We start from the raw sequence: 24,240 nt of genomic DNA on the forward strand, positions 1-24,240 counted from the left end.
ATGAGACAGGGTGGAGGGAGGGAGGAAAAGGAAAGGGTAAATGATGTAATTATATTTGAATTAAAATATATTAGTTTTTTTTAAAGTAAGAGTGCTGAGTATATATAGTTGAGTGGTAGAGCATTTGCTTAGCTGGTAGAGGAACCTAGGCTTAACCCCTAATACTGAAAAAACAAATTAACCTTATGTATGCACAGATATGCATAGGAATGTATTTATATGTCCTTCAAGATTGCTGGTAGGCATACAGCTGTCTGTCAATAATATTATATTTCTTGACCCCTCACTAAATCTAGGCCCAGAGCTAAACAACTGTCACACTTAAGATGTCTAGAAATTTTTTCTCTACAAGATTTGGGCAAACTGACAGTTGTCAAGAAAATAACCTGCATTCTTTTGAAACCATTGGCATGCCCAGATCATTAGTTACCAGGAAAGCATGGGAGCAGTTAAAACTTCATGATTGCAAACATGAGGTGTCACTTTGTGTAATCAGCTTTAGCTTTCAACTGAGAAGACAGTCAGCATCTTAGTCAAAGACTGTGAAACCAAAGGGACCCACACCTGCCCCCTTCCTTTCTTTTCCTGACACTCTTGTTATTAAGAATTCTTTTTCAGTGTTAGTGAGATGGTTCCATGGGTAGAGGCACTAGCCTGATGACCCGAGTCTAATCCCCTAGACCCACATAGTAGAAGGAGAACGACTCCCAAAAGTGTTCTCTGAACTTCACATGGATACCGTGGCACTTGCACACCCACACACACACTACACACATTCTTTTTCAATTCTTTTTCAGGAAGAGAAAGAAGGTTGAATTTTTATCTCTTTCAAATGTCTCTCACTAGACCTTATACATCAGTTCTTTAATGAAGTTTCACTTATTTTAAATTTTCTATTTCTATTGAGAACTATATTCTTTAGTTTAATTAGAATTTTGTATTTTAGTTTTTGCCTCCAGTTGGAATTCAGAAGGCATCAAAAGCATTTTCAATTTTTTTGCATGAAAAGTGTGTGTACGTACAGGAATATGTGCTGTACACCTATCTTGTTTGAGATGGAGTCTTATTGTTTGCCACCATAGGTATCAAGCTACCCCTCCCAGTGAGTTTCTAGGAATTCTCCTATCTCCACTTCTCATCTCATTGTAGGAGCACTGCATTTATAGGAGCATGCTTCTGCATCCAGCTCTCATAGGATGCCAAGATCAGAACTCAGGTCCCCAGCCTTGCAGGGCAAATTATTTTATACACTAAGCTCTGCCCAGCCCCACAATTTTACTTCTGATAGTTTAGTAGCTTGTGAGGTACTCTTAGACATTTGAGAGAGATGTTCTTTTAAGAAAAATGTCCCAAGTTCTTTGCATTCCTACAGTTGTATAATTTCAGAGTGGCTGTCTAATACAATATAACCAGAGCCTCACAAACTGATCTCACTCACTATTACATTTAATTTTCCAGAAGGGCTAGGTATATATAAAAGTGACTTCTGACAACCCAATTTACTTCATCCATTTGAAGTTGTTTTTTTTTATATGCCATGTTTTACTAAGCAGAATACACAAGAAGAAGCTTTAAAAAACATTGAGCAAAATATTTTTACTTAAGTGGTAAATTTAAGAAAAGATTTCTCAAATCTAAATTATTGACATTTTAGTTCTTTGGATTATTGGATTTAGTTCTTTGCTGTGTGGGCCATCCTTGAATAGCAGAAGGTTTCATAGGATCCTGGCCTTAACTCCCTGCAAAGGTAGGTAGGGAATGTAACGGGCATCTAGTGGGTACAAGAAGTCCGAGAACTTCCTACTAACATAAAACAAAGCCCCACAAGAAATAATCATCCGTTCCAAAGTGCCACTATTACACATTCTTATTTTGTCTCAGTTTTTGTGATTATATAAACATAAACCTTCCTCTACAAATTCTAACACAGGAAGTCTCCAGACATAGTCAAATGGCCCCTTACATTAGAAAGTAGGAGCAAAGGGAGACAAAATGACAACGTTAGAAACTGCTGCTCTATTGGAAATACCATATTATGTCATCAATACTCAAAATAGAGCACACACCTATAATTTTGCTACTCAGGAGGTTGAGGTAGGTAGATTCGTGCAAATCCTAAGTAAGACCAGTACAGGATCCATAATGAATTATAGGACAACCTAAATTATAGAATGAGATCCTATGTCATACACAAAAACAATGAAACAAAAACAAGACCCTAGGGATTATAGTAAGTTTTAATCTTTATATTAACAAAGGATAACAAGTGAAACCAACACTTTATGACAGTTGAAACATTTTAAAACAAGATTTTAAAAGTATAATTACAAATTGGCCAGTTTCTCTGCAATAAGGTCTGATTTCAACTGAGTCTTAGCTAATGCCAAAGTCATCTCCGCATAGCTGGCACCATTCACTTTCAGATTCAAGTCCTGTATCAGTCTTTCTCTCTGTACTTCTTGTTTGTGCAGATGGATTTTGGCCTTTCCCTCTGAGGCACTTGTGGCACTATTACTTGTTTTGCTTGGCTTATACTGATGCATCAATCCATCTCTAACATATTCAAAGGCAGAAGTAGAAAGAGAAGAAAACGTAACTAGTTCCTGCTCCAAAGTGGATGACAAATGATTCATTAGGGCATCCTCGGTTCCTAATGTCAGGTATTTGAAGAAACATTTTTCAGGAAGCACTTTGAAGAGATGGTCAAGACACTGGAATAAAACTCCTTGGTTCCTAAAAATAAAAGACAAAGATGTGATACAACTGCAATGGACACAAGAGTCACACGCAACATATTATAGTAACCAATTTATAATTATTCATAAACACTAAGATCAACAATGAAAAATGCATGCTTTCATTAATAAAATTGTGACTAGATCAGTATACATATCCTGTACTAATTAACTTAGTAGCAGTCAAATTACTGGCCTGATTATGTATCTTTTGCTCAGTAATAACAGCAACACAGTAATTACTGAAAATTCACTATAGAAAAGGAGTAAATTCTAAAAAAAATATAAAACAAAAAAACTAAAGAAAAGACATCAAATTTCTATCCATTCAAGCAATACCAGGCCATGATTGTAACATGTCCTAACACAGAATTCTACACAGAGATTGTTATTAGACAACTCAGACACACAAACTTTTCTGAATTGGTTTGAACTGGATATATATTACCTGCAGTATACAGTTAAAATTCCTTCAAATATTGTTCTTGGCTTCCAAGAGAAGAGTGCCCCACAACTTCGAAGCTTTTTATAAAGGTATATTTCTCTAAAGTCGTTGATGATTTCACATTTCATGTGTTTCAAGAGCCACATCTTCATTAGATTTGGGGCATGGGCAGGTGAGGAGACAAGAAAACAGTATTTGTGCAATACTGCAAGAAGTGAGAAAAGATCTTCCATATGTTCTACAAGAAAAGCACATCACAAATCCCATCCTTAAATTCTGTCTACTATCAACCAATTTCAAAATCTTCTGATTCAATTAAGCAACAACAAAAAAATTACCCCTCCAATTACCTATTGATTGCTTCTTTGGGAATGCCAGTAGGTGGTTCATACTAAAAAGTTCTTGTAGATTAAAATCCAGGTTGCCACATACCATATAATCATCCACAGTATTTTTATCATTATCTCTGTCACTAATGTTTAACAGTAAAGTGCAACACAATTTGTTGAATACTAAAAGTGGTGAAAGGGACGTAACGGCAGTAATTATGTGTGTAGGTTCTGTCTTACAGGACTGTTCACACTTGATCCCAGAGGTCAACTTGATCCTTTTTCTCTTTGCTCCTGTTTCCACTGGCATCAAGTATGCTTCTGGGTGAGAGCTCATACTCAACCTAGTCACCTGACTTTGACACTTCATAAGCTGAAAGCTGGACCTGTTGCCTTGATCCATTATCAGTGATAAAGTCATTTTATTAGGCGATCTGTGAAAAAAACAAGATTTTCATTTATTCTGCATTTTCTTTTAAAAGAATCAAATGAATGATTAAATGTTTACAAAAAAAACCCCAAGAAAACATTTATTCTCTCCTTCCCTACAAAAAATCATTTCAATGCAAAATTTTAAAGAGTTGGGAGTAAAAGCCACACAGACTTGAAAAGGTCTGTGATGTCAGGTACATCAATCACACCTAAGAGGAGTTGGATAATACAAACTAGATTTCCTGAGTTTTTAAAAAAGGGAAATAACATAAAGTTTGGTGGGTAGGGAGGTGGAGGTAGATCTTGGAGGAGCTGAGGGAGGAGGCTTAATATGATGAAAATACATTCTATGAAATTATCAGTAAATGAATCTTATTGAAATAATAAAAAGAAATTACTCATTTTTAAGTTCTGGTAATAATTTAGAATAAAATGGCTCTGAAGTAAACCTTCCCCGAGTAATTTGAAATTTAACTGTTAAATATAAATTATTTTCTATCTTTCACAAAAGATTTTGTGATTGATACTCCTCATAATTGACAAATATGACTCAGGTTTATTGAGGCACATTCCAACTCTATCACGTTATCAAGGAATGGTGATGCATACCAAAGATAGGAATTTCACTACCTACTGGGTTATACTAAAGATTACACTTATATTTTGGTTGTGAGCCTAGCCTTTAACAGCTGAGCCATCTCTCCAGCCTGGAAAATCTAAAAGAAATGGATAATTTTCTGGATAGGTACCACATACCTAAGTTAAATCAAGACCAGATAAACCATTTAAATAGTCCAATAACACCTAAGGAAATAGAATCAGTCATTAAAAGTCTCCCAACCAAAAAAAAAAAAAAAAAAGCCCAGGACCAGATGGTTTCACTGCAGAATTCTACCAGATCTTCAAAGAAGACTTAATACAAATACTCTTTAAATTGCTCCACACAATAGAAGCAGAAAGAATATTACCAAACTCTTTCCATGAGGCTACAATTACTCTGATTCCTAAACCAAACAAAGATGCAACAAAGAAAGAGAACTACAGACCGATCTCCCTCATGAACATTGATGCAAAAATACTCAATAAAATTCTGGCAAACAGACTCTAAGAACACATCAAAACTATTATCCACCATGATCAAGTAGGCTTCATCCCAGGGATGCAAGGGTGGTTCAATATACGGAAGTCCGTCAATGTAATACACCATATAAACAAACTCAAAGAAAAAAACCATATGATCATCTCACTAAATGCAGAAAAGGCATTTGACAAAATCCAACACCCCTTCATGATAAAGGTCTTGGAGTGATCAGGAATACAGGGAACAAACCTAAACATAATAAAGGCAATCTACAGCAAGCCAACAGCCAACATCAAATTAAATGGAGAGAAACTCAAAGCAATACCACTAAAATCAGGAACAAGGCAAGGCTGTCCCCTCTCCCCATACTTATTCAATATAGTACTTGAAGTTCTAGCCAGAGCTATGAGACAACATAAGGAGATTAAGGGGATACAAATTGGAAAGGAAGAAGTCAAGCTTTCCCTATTTGCAGATGACATGATAGTATACATGAGTGACCCCAAAAATTCAACCAAGGAACTGATACAGCTAATAAAAACCTTCAGCAACATACCAGGATACAAGATCAACTCAAAAAAAATCAGTAGCCCTCCTATATACAATAGACAAAAAGGCTGAGAAGGAAATCAGAGATACATCACCCTTTACAATAGCCACAAATGATATAAAATACCTTGGGGTTACTCTAACTAAGCATGTGAAGGACCTATATGACAAGAACTTTAAGTCCATGAAAAAAGAAATTGAAGCAGATGTCAGAAAATGGAAAGAGCTCCCATGCTCATGGATAGGCAGGATTAACATAGTAAAAATGGGACCTTACCAAAAGCAATCTACAGATTCAATGCAATCTCCATCAAATTACCAACACAATTCTTCACAGATCTGGAAAGAATAACACTCAACTTCATATGGAAAAACAAAAAACCCAGGATAGCCAAAAGAATACTGTACAATAAAACAACCTCTGGAGGCATCACAATCCCCAACCTCAAGCTCTACTATAGAGCTACCATAAAAAAAAAAAAAAAAACAGTTTGGTACTGGCATAAAAACCGACATGTGGACCAATGGAATTGAATTGAAGACCCTGACATTAACCCACATACCTATAAACATATAATTTTTGACAAAGAAGCCAAAAATGTACAATGGAAAAAAGAAAGCATGTTCAACAAATGGTGCTGCCATAACTGGATGTCAATGTGTAGAAGGCTGCAAATAGATCCATATCTGTCATTGTGCACAAAACTTAAGTCCAAGTGGATCAAAGACCTCAACAAAAATCCAGTTATTCTGAACCTGATAGAAGAGAAAGTAGGAAGTACTAACGAACGCATTGGCACTGGAGATCACTTTCTAAATATAACACCAGTAGCACAGACAATGAGTGAAACAATAAATCAATGGGACCTCTTGAAACTCAGAAGCTTTTGTAGAGCCAAGGACACGGTCAACAAGACAATGTGACAGCCTACAGAATGGGAAAAGGTCTTCACCAACCCCACATCTCACAGAGGGCTGATATCCAGAATATATAAAGAACTCAAGAAATTAGACATCAAAATTCCCAACAGTCCAATTAAGAAATGGGCTATAGAACTAAATAGAGAATTCTCAACAGAGGAAGTTCAAATGTCTGAAAGACATTTAAGGAATTGCTCAACATTCCTAATTATCCGGGAAATGCAAATCAAAATAACTCTGAGATACCACCTTATACCTGACAGAGTGGCTAAGATCAAAAGCACAGAAGACAGCTTATGCTGGAGAGGATGTGGAGCAAGGGGAACTCTCCTCCACTGCTGGTGGGAATGCAAGCTTGTACAGCCATTTTGGAAGTCAATATGGCGCTTCCTTAGAAAATTGGGAATCCAACTCCCCCAAGACCCAGCTGTAGCACTCTTGGGCATACACCCAAGGAATGCTCAATCATACCACAAGGACATTTGCTCAGCTATGTTCATATCAGTATTGTTTATAATAGCCAGAACCTGGAAACCTAGATGCCCTTCAACTGAAGAATGGATAAAGAAAATATGGTACACATACACAATGGAGTACTACTCAGCAGAGAAAAACAATGACATCATGAAGTTTGCAGGCAAATGGATGGATCTGGAAAAAATCATCCTGAGTGAGGTAACCCAGACTCAGAAGGTATGTACTCACTCATAGGAGGATACTAGATGTAAAACAAAAATGACTAGACTGCTACACAACTCCAGGGAGGCTAGAGAAAATGGGACCCTAGGAAAGACACAGGGATCACCCAATGACAGAGAAATGGATGAGATCTACATGAACAACCTGGACTACAGTGGGAGTAATGAAGGACAAGGTTTGAGGGAAAGAAAGCTTAGGGGAGCAGGAGATCCCAGCTTAATCAAGAACAGAAAGGGAAAACAAGGAATAACAGACCATGATAAATGAAGACCACATGAGAACAGGAACAGGCAGAGTGCTGGAGAGGTTCCCTGAAATCCACAATGATACATCCTCTGTAGACTGCTGGCAATGGTCGAGAGAAAGCCTGATCTGACCTAGTCTGGTGATCAGAGGGCCAAACACCCTAACAGTTGAGCTAGAACTCTCATCCAATAACTGATGGAAGTGAATGCAGAGATCCTCAGCCAGGCCCCAGGTGGAGCTCCAGGTGTCTAATTGTCGAGAAAGAGGAGGGACTGTAAGAGCGTGAATTGTTGAGGCCAAGATTGGAAAAAGCACAGGGACAAATAGCCAAACGAATAGAAACACATGAATTATGAACCAAAGGCTGTGGAGCCCCCAGCTGGAACAGGCCCGCTGGATAAGTGAGACAATTGAATAGCTTGAACTGTTTGGGAGGCATCCAAATAGCTTGAACTGTGGGACCAGGACCTGTCCTTAGTGCATGAGCTGGCTGTTTGGAACCTTGGGAATACACAGGGACACTTTGCTCAGCCTGGAAGGAGGGGACTGGACCTGCCTGTACTGAATCCACCAGGTTGAAATGAATCCCCCGGGGAGCCTTGACCCTGGAGGAGATGGGAATGGAAGGGAGGGGATGGGGGGAAGGTGGGGATGGGGGCAGGAGTGGGGAGGACAGGGCAACCCATGGCTGATGTGTAAAATTAAAACACAAATATAATAATAATAATAATAATAATAATAATAATAATAATAATAAATAAGATTACACAAAGAACTTTAAAGAAACAACCTGTAATAATCTTACTGTTGATATTTTGATTTCATTACTATCATATACAGATTGTGTAATGAAGAAAGAGTAATTTTTTTGGTGTAACTGAGTGCTGGGATTTTTCACCAAGAACAGGAGAAACTGAGCTACAACACTGGTAGTGATAAGACTGTAAGTCTCCAAATTGGAAGTATCAGCATGGATTTATGTTAGGTTTTATCACTAAGAAAAAACCCCCACAGTCAACCAACCAACAAAAGACAGCTCCTATCTTAGAATATACAAAATCCCCAGATAGAACAATCCATTGATCTACAAACAAACATCTTGTTCTGACCAGGCTTTTGTTTCTAATCACAAATCACATCATTTAAGGGCATATGTATCTAACTCCTGAAGAACTGTTCTTAACAATGTTATTCTGGCTGATAAATCCCAAAGCATTTTCACATGCTTTCTGATGTATTCAGTATTCTTTTAATATAAATTCAAACATTTAGTCAATGACTCAGCTTCAAGATCTAACTTCTCATTTACGGGGGCATTGAACTTTACAGGGAAAAACGCTTGGTTACTTCAAAATATACATTACAAGAAAAAACAACATATACACAAGAAAGGAGTGTGTACAGATTATGGGGATGTATAAAAAGCCATGTCCAATTTATAAATATTATTTGGCTTATGTTTTAAAAACTTATTTTAAATTCAAGATAAGAGGTAAATATGAACATTGCCTGAGAGAACTATTGTTAGCCGAACACATTTTTAGTGTTCTCACTGTTTGTGTGTGTGTGTGTGTGTGTGTGTGTGTGTGTGTGTGTGTGTGTTAAAATACTTACAGATGACATACTTTTGCTCCAAAATAATCTGGAGGGTTGTAAATAAACGTGCATATATAACAAGATTAGTAATAATTTGTTAATTTTTGGAACTGAGTCATGAGGTGATGTCACCATGCTGTTTGGTATGTTTGAAATTTTCTATACATAAAAAGCATTTAAAAAGTAATCATGTTCACCATATTAAGGAAATAAAAAGCTTGAAAATTGTGAGACAATAAAACATGACCAGGTGAACCTAGGAAGGGGTAAATAGAACAAATGTAAATAAAAATGTGGAATAAATAGTGGACTAGAAAACTGGAGATAAAATTAGTGAATAGACTATATCAGGAGACATGACCTAGGAGCCAATGAGATGAACAGATAGGCTATTAAACATGGAATACAGAAAGAACAAGCGTAACACCACTTCTAGTATCTTTCCTGAACTGCTTTAAAAAAAAAAAAAGGAAGCTCTCAAATCTAGAAGTTTAACAGCCTAATGGAGAATATAAAGAAATCCACATTCAATCATGTTATAATGAAACAGTTATAAAAAGAACAATAGTATAAGCCTAAAATAGTAAGAAAATGAAGGACTAGAAATTTTAAAATCTAGGAAACAATTCAAAATTATAAATCATTAAAACAAAATTATTCGATTGAAAAGTCTAAATAAAATGAACACAATTCTGAAAAATTGCTCATGAACAGATACAAGATTTAGAATGAAAACTGCTGACGACACAGTTGATAAATATTTTATGTATCAGCATTAAATTACTAGAAAAATATAAGTAAATGGTTTTTAAGAATAAAATCTGAATTATCCACAACTTTTAGAGAAATTGATCACCAGTTAAGAATTTTCTCATAATCCACTGCTTTCCAGATCAGTACAACCAAATGGCAAAGCCCAAATCATTTGGATTTTATACACTCTTCCACAGACCAGGAAAAACAAAACAAATGGTCCAGCTTCTTGGGAGGCTGAGCTGACAGGATGACTTAAACCAGGAATTTTGGGCTAGCCTAGGAAACAAAACAAGCCTCGACATGAATAAATGAATATGAACAAATGAGCAAACTGTTACAGCCTTGGGACTAAAAGCAAGAAAATATTATTGAAGGAAATTTCAAGATGACTTCACTTGTGTTCACAAATGCAAATATTCTTGACCAAACATGAGGAAACCAAATCTATTATTAATGCACCAAAACTATATAATGAATTTGGGTTTAAAAACTCAGGATTGAAAAATTAGTTTTAGACTAGAAAACGGATTCACCTAACTCACTACATGAAACAAAAAAACCCAAAACCTGCATGGTCCATCACCTCAAACACCTTTGGAAGTCAGTGAACAGGCAGGCATGGTAACACACTTGGAATCCTGGTGCTGGGATGGCTGGGACCTGAGGATCAAGAGCTTGAAGCCAGGCTGGGCAAAACAGAGTTCTAGATCAACTTAGGCTGCAGTGAAATAAAAAGGAACTCACTGAAACAAGATCAAGTAGAAACCCCAAATTACTAGGTACGTTGTTTGAACTCCACACTGTTACAGTCAAAGAAACTAGCAGAGTCTCTCCAACTTGTCTGTATGCACATCTGTGCTTCACTGTTCTGGTGGGAAAGCTTTTCTCTCGGCTTCAGACAGTAGAGATATTATTTCCCTCTCCATGATTTCAACAGCCCAAGAAGAAAAATCTTCTATTATCAGACATTTAGTTACTTAACTAAACTTTCTCTAGTCCATGCTAGTTTAAAGTTTCTACATGGTCCTAATTCTTCTCAATGCTTTGATAAAACATTCCATGTACTCTTTAATTATCTCCACTCTGAGAATATCATCTTAATTTTATAAATGCCATGCTCCTCAAATAAACTCAATGTATCTGTATAAAATGGATATTTGTAGAACATTGCTGGTCAAGACACATACAGCTACTAAACAGTAGAAACATGGCAGGTGGGAATTAAAACATGTTAGACAAACCAAATTTCAAAAGCTCAATATGAAAACAAGTACCTCATTAATAGTTTTTGTACGGATTATATGTTAAAATGAAACTTTGCATGGAGGGTACCCAATAAAATACTGAAACTAATTTCACTTGCTTTTATTTCAATTTTTAATATGGCTACTAGAACAATTAAAATTCTATGTGCCTTTTATTAATTTCTATTAGACAGGGTTGGTATGCAGCATTAACATAGCATTATTACATTAAAATTTACTTACACTTTTGAAGATGTGCCTTTCATTAATTTCTATTAGACAGGATTGGTATGCATCATTAACATAGATAGCATTATTACGTTAAAATTTACTTACAGTTTCAAAGATGTGACTTTCATCCCAACAACTAAGTCATCATCTAGTACACGACACCATGTCTGTTCTACAATGTGTTCTGGCTCTTGAAAATTCTCTGATGACTTCTCCTCAGGGGTATGGACACTATTTTCATCTTCATCATAGAACGGAACAAGGCAGTCCTTAAAGAAAAATGTGTCAAAATAGGTGACTACAAAAAAAATGCACAGAATGAATCAAAAGGTATATAAGGAAGATCAGCTTTGTGGCTTTTATAGCATGAAGAAGCATGCCCAGCCCCAAGACCCATAGACCACATGCTTCTCAAAATAACTATGAATGTAGCCCAACACATTTGTAAATGATGTCATGTTGCAATGTCAAAAGGCTGGACACCACAGAAGTATTTTAAAATAAATTATAATACAGAATAATAATTAATAATAAATATTATATAATAGATAAAAAGTTATAGGTTATACATATCTTATTAAAATAAAATTCATGAAACATAATTATATGCTCAGGTCAAGAATCATGACTGGAAGATGAGTTATCTGATACAGAGCTAGTGGGGACAAAAAACTGGATTTTAATGAAGTTTGATAATATATACCACAAATATACTGAAAACAATCCAATCTGGAACTTGCACTGAGCTCAAATCTAATTCTGCTGAAATTTGATTGTTACTGTCCAGCCCATTCTCAAGTCATTACCATAAATATGTAACAATAACAGAAACCAGAGTTAGGGAAATAGCTGTATTACTTATTGAATCTTTATTTTTATGTCTAAATACCATTTGTACACCAATCCTCACAATAACCACAGCCTCCTTTATTGGTTGTATCGTTCTCTACATTTTGCAGATACAACTGAGCTACAGAGAGGTTAAGAACTTGCCTGAAGTCACACAGCTACAAAGTGGCAGAGCTGAGTTTATACTTCAACAGACTGATATTGGTTCCTTGAACAAATGTTTGTCAATATTATGAAAGTCTACCCTGTCACTCTTCTTTTCAATCCAGTAAGCAATATCTTCTCCTTTATTCTAATTTAAATAACTCAAATAGATTGTACATTGTCAATTGAATAAATGATAGTCACATGATTAACTTTACCTCCTCATCACTTGATGTACTATCAACTTTCCCATAAACTGAGTTTAATAGAGCCTTCCAAGAGTTTGCAATAAATTTATCCTTAAGTGAGATATGTTTCTGTAATTTGTTGAGAGAAACAAATGAAGCCTGTAAAGTAGAAAGAAAAAGTTAGCAGAGTGTCAAATGAAAGTGGACATGTCATTAATTTAGGAAGTACTTTGTGCACATAAGCTCTGCAGAGAACACTTTAGAGCAAAGCTCTTTTGTTTATAGATTCTCTTTCTCTTACAAAAGAAGAGCTTTGTGCTTGTAGGAAGTCATGGAAGTAACTGCTGTGGAGTTTATGCACCAAACTGAGCATACTAATACATTAGCATCCATTTCAATGCTGAGTTCAATAACATGTATCACTATGAATAAAACTGAGGCCTCCAACAGAACAATGGCCACAATCTGTTTTATGCTTGTTTTTTCCTAGTCAACTCTACTGACAAAAACATCTACTGAAAACTATGGAAGAAACTAACTTTGGCTCAGAACACGGAATAGGGCAATACATTTCTTTTATTGTGCAAGATAATTAGATTTCAGCTCTAAGGATGAAAAAACCCTGGAATATATTTTTTCACTCAAAGTGTAAATAGTCTTGTTGAATTGACAGTTGTTTCATTTAGACAGACATGTGAGGCTGTTTAAATATTAATCCAGCTTCTAAGAAAATGTCTTTCCATATTTAAAAACCACTTGGGTTCCTTTCTTTTGAACTAAAGATTTTTTTAATCAATCACTAGAAGGTGGAGGAGGGAGACTGAATTATTTACCTTATTTACCTTACCTCATTACAAAGTGTGTAAAGTGTAGCTACCATTTTGAAACATCTCCTACTTGCTTCATAATGCTCCCAGTCCATTGCTCAGGTACTTGGTTGCTTGTCATTTGGGTGGGGGTGGATGTATCAAGTTAAGGTGGGCTGACTGAAAAGCAACCCTCTGAAATTAACACTGGCTTCTCTCAGTTCTTTCTCTCATCATGTCCCCTGTGCTCCAGGACAAAATAGCAAATCTCTAGTTTAAAATATTGTGAAGTTTGATTATTAAGCCATAAAACTAAGTTCACTGGAAGAAATTTAGTCAATAAAGCATTCCCCTCCTTTTTTTATACACATAATCCTGCAACCAATAGATGGCTTACCTTTCCAGAATTTTGCCATGTATGTTAAGGACTATTTTCTTTCATCTCCTTATAACCAGAAACCCGAACAAAAACCCAGTATATGGACAAACTGCCCTGCATGACACTGAGCCTTGCTTTAATATTCCTGACTGTGATGCTACTATACATGCCCCAAATGCCACAATTTGGAAAAGTTTGAAGACTAAAAATGATGTCAGCACCCACAAAACTATATCCAAGTATATGGAAGCAGGCTGGGAGGCCTGAATAGTCACAAATGTCTTTTTCTAACCAGAAGGCAACACTATGTGGACTCCTTGCTTGTCTTCTGAGTTTACCTTTTTTTTCCTACATGTTCCTATAGAGTGTTTGTAGTCTTGTATGTTTTCTGAACACTTCTTAAATTGAACCATTATGTGTACATCAGATTTTAAGGTTGGTCGTGTTGTCCCTAATAGCTAAATATCTTTCCTTCTTGGTTCTCTACAGCACTTCATCCCATGAACACAATTCACTTCTTTTGATGAGGATCTGTGTTAATGTCTAGGTGTGGGGCATTATAAACAATGATTATCAGCATCTTGCTACATGCTCACCAGTTTCTTCAAGGTATGGGTCCTCCATTTTTTCCATACTAACAACTATGTTGATGCAATGGACTCTAGTTTTAGCTCTAAGACACTTACTTACTTCATCATACACAAAATGAGGAGGAGGGGAGGAATAGTTAATCTCTAAAAGACCTTCCTCTTCCCAGATGACCCTGGCTTCTATCAAGTTGACAAAAAAACTTAAGAGCACAGGATCTGTGAAGGTATTTCCAAAATAATAAACTAAAGGGGACAAGACCCATTCTGGATGTGAGGCAGCATCCATCACCCCATAGGCAAAGGGTATGAAAGTTATAAGGGGAGAGGAGAAATAACATTAACACAAGCACACTCTCTGCTGTGTGGCTACCATGAGACACCTTGTGGCTACCATGCAATGCACAGCTGTGCTCCACCACACTCCTGCTGTCACGATATTCTGGCTTATCTCAAGCCCTAAACAACTGCAGCTATCCAGCCAAGAACTGAGATATATGAAACTGTGATCCAAAAGAAATTCTTCTCTTAGAACAGTGGTTCTCAACCTTTCTAACACTGCAACCCTTTAATGCAGTTTCTCATGTTGTGGTGACCTCCAAACCAAAAAATTATTTTTGTTGCTACTTTATAACTGTAATTTTTCTACTGCTCTGAATCATAGTATAAATATCTGATATGTAGGATATCTGATATGTAACCCCTGCAAAAGGGTTGACTTCCCAAAAAGGTCATGTCCCACAGGTTGAAAAACATTGCCTTAGATCCTATGTTAGGAACTTTGCCAGTAATGAAAACTAATACAGCTGGTATATTTAACCAAAAGCAGTAATTCTTTTGTAGAGATTTTTCATGGTCTGTCTGAGAAAGTCTCACCTATGCTGGCTTGGAATATGGTATATACTGACCTTAAACTCTTGTTACCCCCAAGTGCTGGGGTTATAGGCATGTACTACCATGCCTAGCTTTTGTAGAGAAGTTTACTAGGGAAAAATTGAGAGTAGACTGTTACAGGTCTGTTAATGTGCTATAACCTGTATAATGCTCACTGCCATTATAAGAAAGAAGCTTTGACATACTGATTCTGAGGGTAAGGATCCTTCTAAAACTGGGCTTCTGTTAATTTCACTCATATGGCTTGTTAACCCTACTAAATCCTACTACAAAAAGTTATCATTTCTAGACAACATACTTACATGGAACACCACAGTAGTTTGGGTTATTATTTTTGAGACAGGTCTTGCTTTGTTGCCTAGGCTGTCCTGGAGCTGTGTGTAGCTAAAGCTGGACTCAAACTAACAATTAGCCTCCCTCAACCTCTCAAGTGCTAAAAGCACAGGCCTGCAACACCACACTCACCTTCATAATATTGATAGTTTTTTACATCAGTGCCCCAAATATGGAGCTCTCTTAAATACCGTTTTTCTAAACACTGAGTTGCTGACTAGTGTAACCAGCCCTTTTCAATGTTATTTACTTCAGTTAGAACTTGTTAATCCCAAAGCAGAAGGAAACAGCAGATCGAGACACTAACTTCTAATTGTGCTTCCAGTGCTGGGAGCACCAAAGAATAATTCTCATGTTCCTCTTCAGCAAAAGAGTCTTCACTGCAATCCAGTGGTTTAGTCTAATAACAGAAAATATCAAGACAAGTTTTGAAATAAATTGAAAATTCAGAGGATTAAAAAAACTACAATCACTATTGACCTAAAGGGCAGTTCTTCATGAAAAACAAATTATGTATTTTCAACATCTGGGAACTGGGCAAGTATCACGATGGGTCCTACTGCTACCACCTAAACTTTGTATACTGTATCACAAGTTTGTATATTGTATCATTATTCTCTATAAAATCCTGGAGCAAGGACCAATATCTTCATTTTACAAAAGAAAAAAATTTAGAGAGATTTTTAATTCTACTTAAATATGAAACTTCAGGGAAAATAATTTCTCTTATGATAAAGACTTCAAGATTGCTTCACCTTTTTCTTGTATTTGAAAACATTTATTACATTTTTTTTACTGGGATTGGAAGTGTTCCACAGCATGTGACCCAGCATGTATGTGGAGGTCAGAGGACAACCTGTGGAGGTCAGCTTTCTCCTTCCACCATGTGGGTTCTAGGCACACAACTCAGGTCATCAGGCTAGGCAACAAAGTACCCTTGCCACTGAGCCATTTCATAGTCACTTATTTCCTCTTCTAAGAAGTAGTTTCAATTCCTTTTATTCCTTAATTAATGCAATATTATTTGTTGATACAAAATGATATGTCAGAAGCAACAATAAAGTTTGCTTACAGCATTATCATCATTTGAGTGACCCTTAGATAAACATATACCACAATACAAGTTTATATGAAAAGCAAGGTCAATTTATATAACATTTGTTGAAAACAACAATGTATACATTTAAAGGAGTAAGTCTATATACTTTTAAAGTTAAAAGTATGAAATCATTTAGATAGAGATACACACTATTTAGATAGAGGATCAAGCTTTTAAGTACTAAAATGGCTCTTAAACTATACTATGTAAACAGCACTTACTGAATAGCTTATTCTGACAAAATCTGTTAATGCAAATGAAGTCAGCCGATCTGTGTTCTGAGCATCCTCAAAAATGACCAGTACTTGTTCAGTTCCAACTCCAACAAAGTCATTTATCAGGACTAAGCTAAGTTGTTCCCACTTAGCAACAACCTGAAAGAATGGGAGTGTTACAAGAGGAATATGGAAAGGAAAAATATAAACCAACTAGAAAGTCTTTTTGTTTCATGCAATTATAATCTGCTAAGTTCATTCTTGCAAATGACTGATGAAAGTTGCAATGCAAAAGCTAAAGATACAGCTACTATAGGATCCAAAACAAAAGGAACTATGACAACTTTATAAATAGCAAAATGCTTATATCGTATTTTATTAATGCTTATCTAGAGACTATCACAGTTCTGATTTTTGTGTTCCAATCTTATGATCTATGTACAAATTCAATCACTTCTCATACCTAAAACTTTGGAAGCCTAATATTTAGCATAAGTAAAACTCTAGTGAAGATTCTTTATCTAGCATGGATAATTTAAGGATGACCCTATTTCTCATAAGCCTCAGTGAACACGCTGTTTACAATCAGACTAATTCCCCAAGGAATTCAGTAGCACTGAATAACCAAAGGTACCAGTACATGTTTAAAGAGTTCTCAAAGTAAAATATGCTCAAGATGAACTTAACAGCCTAACCCCAGTGGTGGTGGTACAAGCATTGTTATTATCAGGGACACAAAAGGAAATGAATGGATCCTTAACAGCAGGACACCTAGAAGCTTTCTAATTAAATAGAATGATCTGTTAAGTTTATAAAAGAATAGGAGACATGGAGTTTAAAATAGTTTCCTTAAAGGTCCATAGAGCTAAAGGCTTTTAACACCACAAGAATCAGATCATCTCCTGAGGGCAGAAGAGCTACACTTCCCACCCAGAATCCAAGGACATTATCTAGATGACATAGGAAGGCGGCTTATACTTTGGAAAGAATGTAAATAAGGCATTTCAATCTACATAATGAAATATCAATCCTGGTCCTACAGGATTAATTTCGAAAGCTGTGATTCTTCACTTGTACAGGGAGACAGCCTATCTGAAAACCCACATGTCTCCCCACAATTATGGGGCACAATGAACTATGGAAAGGAGACACTGGCAATCAAAATTTGTTAACATGTTCAGCACATGTTTAGGTAATCATGTTGGTGAGATTTTTATGGGTATTGCTTTTGACATTCTTAGGACATGTAAACATCAAAGAACTATGCATGAATGTATATGCATATTTCTAATGACTATCTTTCAAACAGTGCTATTTAATACAAATACAAGTGAACCAAAAATGGGAAGCACTCATACAATTTAAACTTTCAGTAAAAATGTAAAAGTAATATAGTCATCTCTCAATATAAGTGGAAGATTAGCTCCTAAACCCTCTGTAGAATCAAGACTCTGTGGATGCTTATTGGTTTAGTATTTGTATATAATATATAACCAAGCATAGTGGTGAATGTCTTTAATCCTACCACTAGGAAGGCAGAGGCAAGCAGATCTCTGAGTTCGAGGCCAGCCTGGTCTACATAGTGAGTTCTAGGACATCTAGGTCTGTTACACAGAGAAATACTGTCTCGAAAAACCAAATAATAATAATAATTTACACATATCTTGCCATATACTTTAAAACACCTCTAGATTATTTATAATGTCAAATACAATGAAAGTACAACATTCCATTGGTTATACTGTACTTGTTAGGGCACAGAAACAAGGAAAAATGTTATTCATATTCAATACAAACCCCAGATTTTGTCAAATATTTTAGATCTGCTATTGGCAGAATCAGTGTTTGCAGAACACTTAGATAGGGAGGGCTGACTATTTAACCTAGTCTATTTAACCCAGTATGCCCAGAACATTACCATTTCAATTTGATGTCATCAATTAAGAATCAAAATTTATCACTAAATCTTTTTTCAAAGACAAGGTCTTACTGACGCTCTCTGCCTTGGTTTCCCCATTGTTGGCATTACAATGTAGCACCATACCTAGCCCTTTACTAAGTCTGTTATCTCAGGTCGACTTGCCATTTTTAATATATTTTAATTCAGACTACTCCTATTTCAAATACTGCACAACTTCCTGAGACTAGTGGCTCTATTAAACAGTACAACTAGAGAACATATGAATCTCTTCTATTGAAAACACAATGCTCTGTGTATATCTGACAACAGCCTCAAATTTGAAATGGTCACTAAACAGATTTGAGTCAAACCATGCAGAGACAATTTCCACTTGCAGGAAGGCCTAAGAGAAAATGTAGTCCTGTCACTGAATTAAATATCTCTGGGGCTTTTATGAAGAGCTGGTCTGGGAGCACGATGGCTTACATTTTCATTATTTACTTGAATTTATGCTTGTTTGTATTTTTTGTAAGCTACCTCAATTCCTTCTTGGAATGAAACAGAATGAACAGATTCATAGCTTCCACAAAGAAAGATTGTTACTTTCCATATGGGGACAAAACTGCTATTAAAGATAGTTTCATTATTTAATAAAGTATTCATTCTACTATCTAAAACCTCTCACAGAAGGTCTTCATAGCAAAGGCTCAGTATTTAATATTACAAATGTTTCATTCCATTTTAAATCCTACATGGTTACTGTTTTGTCTTAACTGCTAAGTATAATTGTTCAAGTATAATCACTTTACTTCCTCTAACTTAAATATTCCAATATGATTACATTAATAAAAATTACAAATAGTTATAGTAAACGACAAATAAATAAAATTGTAGGTATATATTTATGCTTCCAAACTCAAAGGCTTTAATGGCTTCAAACACCAAGACTCCAAACCATTATCAGGTAGACTTCAGACAACTCCAGAAAAGAAAAACAAAAACAAAAACAAAAGAACAGTGAAACATCCACAAAGACTAATGCTAAAAACTGACTTACAAAACAGGAATGCTTGGAAAGTCTAAAAATGGTTCAACATGATGGTAGCCCAAGGGTGTAGCCCTAGGATTCAGGAAAGCAGGACGAAAATGTAAAGCCATCTGAACTACATATTAAGACCCAGCCCTGTTTCAAAAAAGTGAAACAAATCAAACACAGGAAAAGAAAAGCCCAAGACTACCAAGTGAGTTACTGTAAGATTTAGACCAAACACTGTACCTTAAATTTCTTTTCTGAAACAGCACACGCCTTGGAGTTGAATGACACGATGAAAAATCGGTTTCCTTTACCTGAATCTAGAATTTGAACTGAACAAGGATCCAGAAATGGAAGCTGGCATACTCTTACAGGAATGCCATTTTGGAACAAAACAAGCTGATTTCTTTTCGTAAGGGCAATCAGAGACATTCTTAACTGGTTGTCAACCATCTCAGCTGTACAGACATGCACATGAGTTACTACACTACTGTAAGCAAGAGGGATAAGGTAGCTATTGCTTAATATTTCTTCACTTTTAAGAACATATGCACAAAGGTTGGAATTGGAAAATTCATAATCTGATTCTGAAAGCTTATGGGTACATTTAGCCTCTGGTGGTTCTGTTAGACCCAAAAATACTACCCCAAAATTTTCAATCTCACCTACCCACTCAATAGAGCAAAGTTTAACTGATATATTAGTAACTTTCCCAATTTGGGATGATATATAGAAGAATTTGTCGAGATATTGCCAAAAAACTATAGGGCCATCAAAGATCTTTAAGCTGTCATCCAATGCATGGTTAAGTTTAAAACTTAAATGCTTTTCAAATTTGTTTGGATTGTGAAGAAACAGTATATAATATTTGAAAGCTCTACTACTGTATTTTGTATATTGTATCAAAATGCAAGGGAGGTTAACTCTAGTTCTAAAATCTGACACACATTTACAACACAGAATTTTTAAATGAGAAGCTTTCTCCTTAATGTTTAAAAAACCCGTGGATATCAGAACAAATGTTTCTGTTTCTCTGTCAAATACCATCCTTTTGACATATAATACAGATGTATCTGTAGGCACTGCAAAACCTCCTTTGGACAAATGAAAAACAAGGATTTCCCCATTATAACACAAGAATTTTGCTTGCTCATTAAATGGCATTGCTTGTTTGCCAGCCATTCTAATACATCAAGTCTCTGTGTTGATCCAGTTCCAAATGCAAATGGATTCCAGTTGAGGCCTTTAATCCTAAGGGGGAAAAAAAGAAGGACTCAATTCCATTTTAAATCCTACATGGTTACTGTTTTGTCTTAACTGCTAAGTATAATTGTTCAAGTATAATCACTTTACTTCCTCTAACTTAAATATTCCAATATGATTACATTAATAAAAATTACAAATAGTTATAGTAAATGACAAATAAATAAAATTGTAGGTATATATTTATGCTTCCAAACTCAAAGGCTTTAATGACTTCAAACACCAAGACTCCAAACCATTATCAGGTAGACTTCAGACAACTTCAGAAAAGAAAAACAAAAACAAAAAAACAGTGAAACATCTACAAAGACTAATGCTAAAAACTGACTTACAAAACAGGAATGCTTGGAAAGTCTAAATATGCTTCAACATGATGGTAGCATAAGGGTGTAGCCCTAGGATAGAACAGGCAGAGTAGAAAACATACTTCGTTAGAAAATTATCACAGAGGTAATCATACATTTCATTTGAAGAAAATATATTAAAACTTCTTACAAAACATTCTATGGGGGCTGGAGAGATGGCTCAGCCGTTAAAGGCTAGGCTCACAACCAAAACATCCTATGGAAAGAAGGCCTTGCTATATAAAAGATCCTTGCTGTCCCTGCCCTCATAATTCCTCTGCCTCTATCTCTAGAGTGCTGGGATTACAGATACATATCATGAACCTGGTGACAATGTGATACTCCCTTAAACAACTCTAAGACTGTGAAGAACCAAGTCAGAAAAGATACCTGAATGTGCTATCAGCATGGCAAGCTGTATTTCGAAGTTCTATTAAAAGTACCTTCCATTAGGAAGGTATACAAGTGGGAGAATCAGACTTCACCAAGTAAAAACCAGCCTGATGCAGTGGTATGCCTTGTCATCCCAGCACTCCTTTGTTGAGATGGGAAGCAGAAGCATGAGAACCTCCCAAAAGCCCCCTAAGCCATCTAAGCCTGAAGTGTGCAAAGCAGCAGCAGAAACTAGACCCTGCCTCAGCAGGATAGAAGGTGAGAACTATTCCAGAAAACTAGAGAGACCCTGAGAGCACTGAAAAAAAAATGACTTCAGATATCTTTCTTGTTCAGAAAATTTCTTATGAGTACTACTTCCCTCTCTGTTACAAATCTACTAAATCTAATTTGGGTTTATAGTAGCACCTTTAGGATGAGATGTAGTTAATCAATGGGTTACTTGTCTTGAAACTCAGACTTCCCTAAATATGTTGATTGCTGAATTAGGTTTCAGCAGAATTGGGTCCCTGCTTCCTAAAAACAGTTTGTACAAGCTGTATGATGAAAGCAAAAGCTCAGAAATCTCTATGGAAAGAAAAACCAGAAATACTTCTTACATTACAATACATTTTTATGACCCGAGGAAAACTATTAGTATTCAAAATAGGGGGAAATTGAGAGTGAATACAACTAACTATAATGAGCAGAAGAATTAAGTAATTGTGATCAATCACTTGTGCTTATTATCTCTGTCCATTACAATACAGGAATTACATCATTTCAGGTTTACAACTATTCTCTCATAATAAATATCCTTATCGTTCCTTTATATAAATTCTGATCCCTTACTTTAATGAAGGTAAACTGTTCCAAGGTTGCAGCATTGCTCCATGCTTACAATACTAATCAGCAATGCTGATTTAGAAAAGAGTCATTTTGCCTCTTGAGCCAACCCTGTTAATCATATTGCCATGGCATGCATTTCTCTATTAAGAACAAACAGCCTATAGGAAGGCAGTGTGAGAGAATGAGAAAAATCAATGTAATCAAAGGAACATCCTCTAAATTCAACAGACATAGAAAACTGTTGTTCTCTCTTGTTTCAGTGGCTATACATGCAGAGTCACTCTTTTAAGTAACAATACATGGAATGAATTAACAATGCAGAAATCACAGAATGGTACATCTGAGTGACAGCACAAAATACATGAATGAGGAACAAAGTTGATTAATAGGGGATAATTAAAAAGTCATTTATGAAAGAGAGAGTGACTATAGAATTTAGCCTAGCAATAAACTGAAATGTGTATCTTTGGCAATTTCATTGCTGACCTGACCCAAGAGAAACAGGCCCACAAGTGGAAGGATACTACTACTCTAAAATATATACTGCACTACTATTTGCAGTATAAAAATTACAAATTTGAATGATTACCAGTAGAAAAATAAACAGATGGAACATTACACTACAGTTAAAAGGAATGTATTGCATATCATGATGGTTAAATTTTAGTAAGTATGGGTATCAAAGTGGGAATTGAGTCTAGAGGAGATTTTAGCTATTCAAATATTTTTATGAATATTTTCAAACAAGTTTTAAACAATGTGTTCAATTTTTTTCCCATACAAATGTAAATTTAGGAGGCACTGTGGGGAAAAAAATGCTAAATGCCTTACTGTGGTGAACCAGCTACAGATGAGTGATTTATGAGGGAAGGCTTGGGTTTTCCTTTTTGGTGGAGGTAAAGGGCTGCTGGAGACTGAGCATCAGGCCTCCAACATTCACGGTACCAGTGAGTTATATCCCCATTCCCTAGGGTAACACTTTTGTTTTGTTTTTACAATTTATAGAAGTAGTCTTCAGTATCTGTCAATTTTTAAGAAAGGTAGCATTGTTATGTTCAACTAAACCACCAAACCTAAAGTTTGTTCTAGTACTTTATAAATCTAAGCTTTTACCGGTCTTGGCAATGTTTGCATTTTGCTCTGGATAAGCATTGTGACTTGTCCTGCAACTTTGGCAGCACCCCTGGCTTTCATTAGAAATCAGATGCACTTCTATTCTCGAGCTGTGACAACCACAAATGTCACTTACATAGCAGAAATAATAGCCCTATCCCCACCTTGTTAAGAACAAGCACGTCAACTTTCTTTTTAACCTTCTATAACCACTTGAACTCGGAGTTCAAAGTCATTTGCCTTGTAAGCGTCTCACACTCCACAACCAAGAGTGGTCGCTACAACTGTAATTTCCATGAGAGAGACAGAAACAGGAGCATGTCTGAGAGTTGAGGCCAACCTGGGCTAAAGACCAAGTTCCAGGCCTGCCAGCAATATAATGCGAGACACTACAACAAAAAGTCGTAACAGAAATAATCGCCGGATATAGAGAACACTCACAATCCAAAGTATCCGCAATGGTCAGGAGGAAAACACAGTTCTCCAAGGCAGCCTAATCTTCATGTCCCAGAAGCACTAAACAACTCCAAACCTCCCGCCCGCGCATTGCACGCTGGGAAACCCGGCCCAATAGCAGAGTGAAAAACTCGGGAGGCGAAGCCTGATGG

The 24,240-nt window shown here is 36.1% G+C and overlaps 1 protein-coding gene across 1 annotated transcript; it reads right to left on the minus strand.

Annotated features, from left to right (window-relative positions):
- Nucleotides 1-2,324: 2,324 nt before the first annotated feature.
- On the minus strand, nucleotides 2,325-24,135 carry Fancb (FA complementation group B). The gene is made up of 10 exons (XM_036175445.1): nucleotides 24,074-24,135; nucleotides 21,287-21,349; nucleotides 19,935-20,942; nucleotides 16,765-16,917; nucleotides 15,752-15,844; nucleotides 12,476-12,604; nucleotides 11,370-11,533; nucleotides 3,531-3,943; nucleotides 3,184-3,418; nucleotides 2,325-2,733 (listed from the first exon to the last, which is right to left on the minus strand). Exons 3-10 carry the CDS (start codon nucleotides 20,871-20,873, stop codon nucleotides 2,325-2,327), a joined length of 2,535 nt encoding a protein of 844 aa, XP_036031338.1. The 5' UTR covers nucleotides 20,874-20,942; nucleotides 21,287-21,349; nucleotides 24,074-24,135.
- Between the last annotated feature and the right edge of the window lie 105 nt (nucleotides 24,136-24,240).

Source organism: Onychomys torridus, chromosome X, assembly GCF_903995425.1.
Source record: "Onychomys torridus chromosome X, mOncTor1.1, whole genome shotgun sequence".
Lineage (NCBI taxonomy): Eukaryota > Metazoa > Chordata > Mammalia > Rodentia > Cricetidae > Onychomys > Onychomys torridus.